The sequence below is a fragment of the Rattus rattus genome, chromosome 1 (genome assembly GCF_011064425.1).
Source record: "Rattus rattus isolate New Zealand chromosome 1, Rrattus_CSIRO_v1, whole genome shotgun sequence".
Classification (NCBI taxonomy): domain Eukaryota; kingdom Metazoa; phylum Chordata; class Mammalia; order Rodentia; family Muridae; genus Rattus; species Rattus rattus.
The window spans coordinates 174,604,140-174,612,981 of NC_046154.1; the positions used below are offsets into that span (position 1 = coordinate 174,604,140).

At 52.3% G+C, this 8,842-nt stretch overlaps 1 protein-coding gene across 4 annotated transcripts in view; it reads right to left on the reverse strand.

Annotated features, from left to right (window-relative positions):
- Socs2 (suppressor of cytokine signaling 2) overlaps positions 1–7,776 on the reverse strand; it is a 36,315-nt gene extending 28,539 nt beyond the window's left edge. The window contains exons 1-3 of one of the 4 annotated variants that reach the window (XM_032911620.1): positions 7,542–7,776; positions 5,755–6,115; positions 3,588–4,039 (exon numbers count right to left, since the gene is read on the reverse strand). In XM_032911620.1, the coding sequence (XP_032767511.1) occupies positions 3,588–4,039; positions 5,755–5,893 (591 nt within the window). In that variant the 5' untranslated portion in view covers positions 5,894–6,115; positions 7,542–7,776. Of the gene's footprint in view, positions 1–3,238; positions 4,040–5,754; positions 6,116–6,439; positions 6,462–6,933; positions 7,512–7,541 lie in introns of those variants that run through there. The other 3 variants (XM_032911621.1, XM_032911622.1, XM_032911623.1) reach the window with 3 other exon arrangements.
- Positions 7,777–8,842: the final 1,066 nt, after the last annotated feature.

Below are 8,842 nucleotides of genomic sequence, written 5' to 3' on the forward strand. Positions count from 1 at the left end.
CTGAAATGTTCTGGTTAATATAAAGGACCTGAGCAGAGTGACCCAAACAGTGTGTTCCAAACTCCGGGATTCTAGGGAGTTAACTGAACTGGATGAGGAGGACGAATGCGGGGCCTCTGAGGGAATGACAGGCCTGGAGCCACATTCTTTCACTGGGAGGCTAGAGAGGCCCAGAAGATGGACAGGACTTCTGGGAGCCAGCGAGGCTTCAGCCCAGCTGTTAGAACCACAGCCATTCACCCCCTCCTGCCCTGTGCCCAAACCCACAACCAGAAGGGCACAGTCTGCTCTCGGGACATTCCATCCCTTGGATTACTTCATGACGTCTCTGTCTCCTACCCTCCCCGCCAAGCAGGGTACAATTTTCTAAAAGCAGGGGAAAGTCTTCCCAAGAAAATAAACCGTGTGGAGCAACCAACAGTCAGTCCCTTCCTGTCACCTATTTGGATTACGTAACTACGATGAAGTCAGACTTTCATACTGACAACACAAAGCACGACCTCCAAGCTCACACAAGCCAGGGTCCCTGTCCCTAAGAAGGCAGATGTCATGACCACTATAGAGGGGATGACAAGTCCTTCACCTCTGCTGGCTCCCGAACAGAAACTCACAGCAGTCATTTAAGTCGGGGCTGGGGGTGGGGGGTGGGGGGTGGATATACAAATCCTGCACAAGACATCCCACAAGAACAGCAACAATCAGAAGAGTAATACTAAGTATCCTTACTAATGCTTCACAACACACACACACCCACATACCACCCCCATAAACAACAAAAAACAACACTGAAACTTCTCCAGCCTCTGTTGAGGATACTTTGGGTGAGCACGGCTTTGTTTCTGTTGTTCAGTGGGCCAACAGGTGATAACTCGAATCATTTAGCAGCCACCCCGTAAAGGGGCAAACTCTCATTCCCCCTCTTCACCCTGCCCCTTTGCCACTTATTGTGAGCTCCCCTTTCAGGGGTCTTCAAGAAAAAAGCCATTGGCAAGACTGACTAGAGGACTGGCAAGATGTCTCAGTGGGTAAGGGTGCTTGCCGGTAAAGCCTGAGGTCCAATCCCTGGAACCCACACAGGGAAAGGAGAATGGACTTCCGAAAGTTGTGCTCCACCTCCCACATATATGACATGGCGCATGCGTACACACACACACACACACACACACACACACACACACACAGGCACCAAGAAATCACTTCTTGTGAACGTTTTAAAAGAGAGAGAGAAAGAGCGCAACACTAATTAAGGTATCTGTACTCGTCTGGTTGAAGCAACAGTAAAAGGGCTGAGGGTTGCTATTACAGCCTGCTCTAACTGGTTAACTGGATCGGTGTGGAAATACTCACTTCCTATAAATACTGTACTTTGCTCTTTCGGTCCTTACGAGGATCAAATGAGATAATATGGATAAAGTATTGAGTCAGAAGCTGGCACACAAGGAGCTCAATAAATAAATATTAAAAACTATAAAGAAAAAAAAACCTACACCCTGATGCTTATCGCCTTCCTTGCCGTCAGAATCAGAAGATAAGGTGATCTGTTTCAAGCCTGATGCAGTCAATCCGGGCCTCCCCCCACCTGCAGGCCACTGAATGCAATACTGTGGAGCTTGTCCTAACTCCACAGCACAAGTGACTACCTCCTCACTCTGAGGAATGGCAGGAAACCTGGAAAGGGATTCCACAAAGCCCCTTGCTACCGATCCTGTGAGAGTTTCCCCAGGAGTTAAGCATTCTACCAGAGAACTGTCGGTGTGCAAAAGGAAGATTCGGAAAAAGTCAATCTAAGTACCCTGATGGGAACATTAGTGCCCCATCGCCCAGCAGAGTTCGCTCTGTTTTAAATAGCAGGCTCTCCCAAAGCCACGCCCAGCAAACCTTCCAGTTTGGATGAGATTAATGTTTCCCTCCAAGTATAAAACTGGGGATTTCAAACACTGCAAGGTGAGATAGGCGAGAAGCAAGTCCTATTATTCTGGCTTTTACGATCCTCTATTCAATCAGGGTGTGCACACGATACCCCAGGTTCTCATTTCACCCTGCACACTGGAGCCTGCAGCCAGCCAGGATGACGGGATAGTGTCTAGACTCCAGACTCCACGCACATTGCCGTGTGGCCGAGGAAAGACGGCCGCAGAGCTTGTCGTTTTTTCGTGGAATATTGTGTCTGTCCAACTTGTTAAAGCTCAGACGCTGACATGATTTCTATCACTTCTAAACCATTGCTTTTGAAATCGCACAAGGCACGAGGGTTATGCCCATCCTACCTGGACACGACCCAGGCTGTCTTGACAATTCCTAGCTTGTAAACCGTGCTTTCTAAAACACGTAGAGCAGGTGCGGGTCCAGTTTGGAGGTGAGCGAGTTAATGTTCTACCCTGCACTGATTTGCTTCGTTCATTTCGCTTGATAGGAGGTTTTATGGCCAACCTTTTATTAGCATGGAAAGGTACATCTACAACTCAAAGTAATGAGTGCAACTTGTAAAAGTCAGGTTTGTTTTTATTTAATACATCCTAGTCAAAGAGTAACAGCAGTAAATAAACACTTTGAAAAACAGGCAGGTACCCCCCTATATTTGGAAGAAGAGTAAGTCATAGTATTCTACATGGTAGAAGGGAGGCAGCTGTTGATGTCCGTGGTCAGACAATTCAAGGACAACTTGGAAAGCTCTAAAGCCATGTCCAAAATGTCATGGCAATAGGTTAGGACTCACAGCTACGCCGAGGGGTAAAATGTCTCTGTCTGCATTGGTTTTCGTTTTTGTTTTTGTTTTCGAGGATTGAGTTGCACCTGTGTAGCGTGACATTCTTGTCTTTAGCCTTAAAGGAAAAGAGAGAAGTCTTTCCTGTTTGCACCAGTTTGAAATGTTTCTAAAGTAAGGCTGCCTTGAAATAGATGACTACAGTACTCATTCACGGGGGAGTTCATACATGTAGTAAAAAAGACAAATACAGGATCTCATGGTGATGGGTTTTTTTTTTTTTTTTGGTTGATTTGATTAATTGCATAAAACGAGGGATAAATACAAGCATGACCGGCCTAACGGAACTCCTACTAGATACATCGGGATGCAAACTATAACTTGTTCTAGCACAGACTGACCACCAGGCACCGAGAAATGGAGCTGGAGCCTGGGTCAGCCAGGGTCTTTTCCTCCCTCTTTATCCACATGGAAGTCTTTCTCTCCTATGGTGCTTGGACTTCTGACCCAGTGCACAGGCACCCAGGGTGGGGTAGAAAAAAAGGCAAGTAAGTCGTTCTGACAGGGTTATTCTCTTGCCTTCCCTTGGGACATCTTGCTTTCCATTTAAAAGGGGCCAATTTGGTCTTGAACAGCCATAGGAAAGAAAGCATCAATCGGCTGAAACTGCCTAAGGGGGACTTTAAAAATACCTAGCTAAGTCTTCACACCTTTAAATTAGACTGAGCTCAACCGTCCTTGAGAAAGAATTCTGCATGGTTACCCAGAGGAAAGGGCCTCCGGGTTTTCTCTTTTACATAGCTGCATTCGGTGATACTCTATATGAGGCATTCATTTTTTTTTAAAAAAAAAAAAAAAAAGAGAGAGAGAGAAATACTTATACCTGGAATTTATACTCTTCCAAGTAATCTTTCAGTCTTGTTGGTAAAGGCAGTCCCCGGATGGTACCGGTACACTTGTTAATGCTGAGTCGGCAGAAGTGCTGCAGCGTCGGTGCTGATGTATACAGAGGTTTGGTCAGGTAAAGGTGAACAGTCCCATTCCGGGGGGCTTCAGGGCCTGTCCGTTTGTCCTTGCACATCTGAACGTAGTAGTCAATCAGATGAACCACGCTGTCAAACTGCTTAAGCTTGGACTTGACACATATGATAGAATCCAATCTGAATTTCCCGTCTTGGTACTCAATCCGCAGGTTAGTCGGCCCGGCTGATGTCTTAACAGATATGGTTAGTAGGTAGTCTGAGTGGGAGCTATCTCTAATCAAGAAAGTTCCTTCTGGCGCCTCTTTTAATTTCTCTTTGGCTTCATTAACAGTCATACTTCCCCAGTACCATCCTGGGGTTTTTGTTTTCATTCAAAAAAGAAAAAGAAGAGAAAGCGAAATAGTTATTATGAGAATTTTTAGAATAGGGCCTGTACTTGGCAGTCGTTTTCCTAGTTGTTTGGTTTGAGACTGGGGCCTCCTGTGGCACAGGCTGGCCTCAGTTTTACTTTGTAGCCAAGGATAATCTTGGCATTCATCTCCCGAGTCCTGGGATGTAAAGGCCTGCACCACCATGCTCAACTAATTTCCCTTGTTATACCTTTTTTTTTTTTTTTTTTTTTTAAGCCTGTGAGTGAAAGTTTATGCCAAGGCCTACCACGAATCTTTCTTTATTTAATAAAAACTTAAGTCCATCCTAGGCACAACTGTAAACCATTTTTTTTCTTTTTAAATGATTTTTCTGTAGCTTTTCTTTAAATTATGTTACAGTTTTCTTCTGAGCCAAAGTAACTTGTGCGATATGACAGACATATTGGCTGAGAAAAAAAAAGAGATAATTTCAGTACAGTTTAACTGAGACAAAAACCTAAGTAAATTAGAACTAAATTAGAAGTTAGGGGAGAAAGTGGAAAACTCATTAACAGTCATAATTCAAAAAAAAAAGAAGCAACTTTTTTGACTGACCAGTAGCCCCCTGACCCGACCCCCGAAAAAATTGTAATGTTTAGCCTCTGTTCGAAGCCCTAGAAGGCACTACTGTGGACTGCTTGATTACAACTACCTAAGTTTCTGGGGAAGACCAAGCCCTGGTGCTCTTAGATTACAGTCTTCACTATATTCTTTTGGACTTTGCCCTGGTTCAAACTGTATTATAACCCCTGTCCTCTGAAATCTCCATTTGATCCGTCTTGACTATGTTCTGCATCTCACTTACAAAAATAACTCAAGATACTTCGTTTAATAACTTTGAACAAAGTGCCCCCTATTTCAACCGACAGCTCTCCCCCACACACACCCCCCCCCACACACACAAAATATTACCGGGAAACTTTCCTGAGGAAAGCCCAGGGCTGAAAGGAAAGACTAGAACTTTTTTTTCCTCTCCCAAGATCTACTGCTACCAAAAGTTGTCTTGCCTCAAAGTTACGTTTTCAGAAGTCAGATTTTTAAGACCCAAATTGTTTTCGAACTAATAGGAGAAAATATAATTTTCTCTTCTTTGCTTTCAGATGCAGGAAGCTGCACTCGACCAGGCTACCCCCGCAGCTGCGATCCATACAGTCTGTAGGTCTCAGTCAGAACTTGGCTGCCATCATCCCGGGCTGCGGCAGGCAGCGGCGGCTGCGCCCGGCAGCGGCGGCTGCGCCCGGGAGCACACGCAGCCCAGACAGGAGGCAGCAGAGCCCACTGGCCGCCCGCGTACCCGGCGTTAAGAGAGCCGCTGGCTGCTTTTCTCCCACGCGGGTGCGAGCCCGAGTGCCGGCTGAAAGCAGCCTAGGCTCCACCGCTCTGGGAGAGCATTTCCAAGGAGCCCAGCACGCTCCCGACCCTCGCCCAAGCCTCAGTGTCCCTCCACTTTCATTCTGTGGTCACCTAAGATCCGGGCATCCCTCTCTGCGGTTCCCGAGCCCCAGAGCCGGGACCGGACGCGATGAGACATAGTTCCATCGCTTTCAGTGCTCCCCACCTGGGCCCGCGTCCCAGCCGCGCTCTCCGCCACCGCCTTGAGTGGGGTGGGGATGGGGTCGCCCCGTTTCGCACTCTTCGCCAGTAGTCCGCTCCCTACCTGTTTGACTGAGCTCACGCAGGGCCTTCGCCAGACGCGCCGCCTCCGGGGACTGATCCTCCGGCGACCCCGCTGTCCCCCACTGGCTCCGTGTCCTGTCCGCGCCATTCCCAGAGGGCTCCAGGCACCGCAGGGTCATGGGAGATGAGTCAACACGTCCAAGACAGGTGGTCGCCCGAGCCGGGGCCAAAGGACCTCGCGTGCTTCCTGGAAGTCACAGGGTACCCCAAAACGAGTCTGTGCGGGGTGTCCGAAATGGTGGCGGAGGGGGAGGGGACTGGAAGCAGCTGGTTGTTTCTCTCCAAATTCCCGCAAAATGGTATGGCAAAGTCTCTCGCAGACACGGTCACCCACAGATCGCCTGTGAAGAAACAAATGGGGCAGAGATTGGGTCAGTCTGGCCTGGACCCCTACGGCCGAGGTGGGGGTGGGTAAACAGACACGTGGAAAATCCCAGGGACTCCTCCGCCTGCGTGCTTCTGTACCATTTAACCCCGAGCATCCAGCTAACGCCCTGCCCAACTCTGGGGGAAAGACGGGTAAAAAGGGCAGAGATCCAAGACACTGAAGTTGGCCTGAGTGGAGGGGTGAGGACAGAGACAGGATGAGAGTAAACAAGGTGTTTTCCCGCCCAAGAACTGTGTGCAGGAATCACACACAGGCAGCTTAGGAAACAGTCAGTCACCTGCGGGTCCGGATAGGCCTTTGTCACGGGCAAGTCGCCGGGAAAAAAAAAAAAAACAACAATAAACACAAAGAACAGGGCAGTTCTCTGCACTGGGCATTTCCATCCTACATTTCCAGCAGCCCCAGGGCCCTCGGGGAGGATGCATCCGGCAAAACCTGGTTCCACGCCCTAAAGCGCCGCAGGGCTCCTGGGTCGCCAGCCGAGGGTGCTGCGGTGCGCTAGCGGTGCGCCAGCCGCTGCATCCCCGCCTCACAGGCGGCCTCGCCCCCACTCCTGCCGCTTCCCGGAGCACGCTCCGGATGCGGACGGACGGGGGGCGCAGCGGCGGTCGCTCCAAAACACGGACCGCCGCTCCTGCAGCTGCCACCGCGGGCGCTGTCGAGGAATCGGCCGGAGCGTGCAGCCCCCGCCGGAGCTCCAAATGAGGCCGGGACTGAGCCCGCAACAGCGAGCGCAGCGGGCCATGCCATCAACTGGGACTGAGGGCTTACCTCCGCCACGGCGACTGCCGCCTCCGCACCAGGCAGCCTCCCCAGCGGACACGGGGCGGGGGAGCCGGGGGGCGAGGAGGGGTGTCCGTCTGAGTTCCCCGAGTGACGTTTTATTTGTGGAACGAGATGCCTGGGGATGCAACCGGCTCTGCGCTCAGTAGGAGCAGCCGTATTTTTCTGCGCCAAAGGCAGACAAAAAATCCCAGGGATCGTCGCCTAGCGTCCCTCCTCTCCGCCCCAGGCTGACACCCCTGCTCGCCAGTGCCCGGTTTCCCTCCAGCTGCGGCGGAGATGGGCGAAAGAGTAGGGGTGGGGTGGGGGAGCAAGGGCGGAGGCTGGCGGGGAGGAGCGGGAGATCAGGTTATTAGGATTATAAATTTGGATAACAGTTGTTGGGGGGTGGGGGTGCTCCGAAGATTTCCCGACACCGAGAAGGAACCCGGGAGAGGAGGCAGTTGAGTCCGGATGGGACAGAGCCCTGACTTGAACTCTCCTGGGGCGTCCTAAACTGCGGAAGCCCAGACAGTCCGCCGCTCCCGTGCTCGCACCCCGCCGCCCTCCCTGGCCACTGTCCCCCGGGCGGAACCTTCGGGCTTCGCGAGCGGTACCTGCCGCAAGCTTCCGGGCTCCGGGCGCAAGGGATCTTGAGGCCGCGCGCCTGGAGCCCCGGCGCGCACTGTCCGCGATCCGCGCAGCGTTGGCGGCTGCCGGAGGAAAGGCTCATGCTTCAGGGGAGAAGCCCAAGGCCCGCGAGCCGCAGAGGCGGCGAGACTTGGCAAGAGTTAAACGTCTGTCCCCGGAGCAGAGTGTGCGCGCGACTTCCCAGCCCGACGCGCCTCCCTCGCTCCCCCGCCTCCCGCCCCTCGCGCCCCGCCCGGCCGCTGCGGAGGCCGCTTTCCAGGAACTTTCCAGGAATCCGCCTCACGTGACCGCAGCCCCCGCCAGCGCTTTAAAGAGGCCCCGGCGCTAATGCGCAGGCTTCAAGGGAGCCGGTTTGAGAGCCGGTGCGGGTACCGGTGACTGCGGTGTGGAAGCCTGCGACTCCGCCCTCCTCTGACCCTGCACCTCGGGGGACAAGGAGAAGTCCCCAGCCAATGCCTATTAAGCGGACAGTACTGGCCCCTGTCCGCATCAGCTGAGCGCCTTGGTCCTACGAATAGCAGTTAGCCCCTCTTCTCCCCAGTCACCATGGAGGAGGGGACCTTTATGCTAGCCATCCACACCCCAGTGCGCCTGCCAGACGCGACCCTCCTCTCCTCTGTACAGGGTGCGGGACCGGCGTGGGGGGGGGAGAAGAGGCGGGGCTCAGAAATCGGTCCCTCCCTCCCTAAGACACACAGAACCCTAGCTAGTAGGCCAGTGCCCAGGTCGACCACCAGTCCCGGGAACCTCAGGGAGCGAACCAGAGGCTGTCCCCTCCGCCAGCATCCTAGAAGGTCAAGAGCGCATGTTGCTGAACGTCTCCTTAAAGCTGCAGAGTGCTCTCAATCCCTCCCCCTGGAGCTCTGACCGGTAGTCCCCTGCACCAGCCTTGCCGAGCTCCTCCTTCCCTCCTCAGCTCAATTCCTGCCCGTCCTTCCGGAGACCCAACCTGGCCACCTGCTGGGCCTACAGAGGAGATGCCCTTTCCTGTGCCCCGGTGGGGTACGGGGTGACAGGCCTGGTGCGTTTGTCCTTGTGGTTCCCTGAAAGCCATGGACCCGGAATTCGGATTGATCCCAGTACTTCTTTCCTATTGGGACCCTCACCTCCCACTCTGTAAGAGTCCCCCTAGCCTCCCAGCCTGCATCCAGGCACACCAGCCCCTGAAACGTGACCCACTTTGAATGTGACCTACTTTTTTTTTTTTTACAGAAAAACAAACAAAAAATAACACTCATGGGAAAACCTGATTCAAAATTTCGATAAC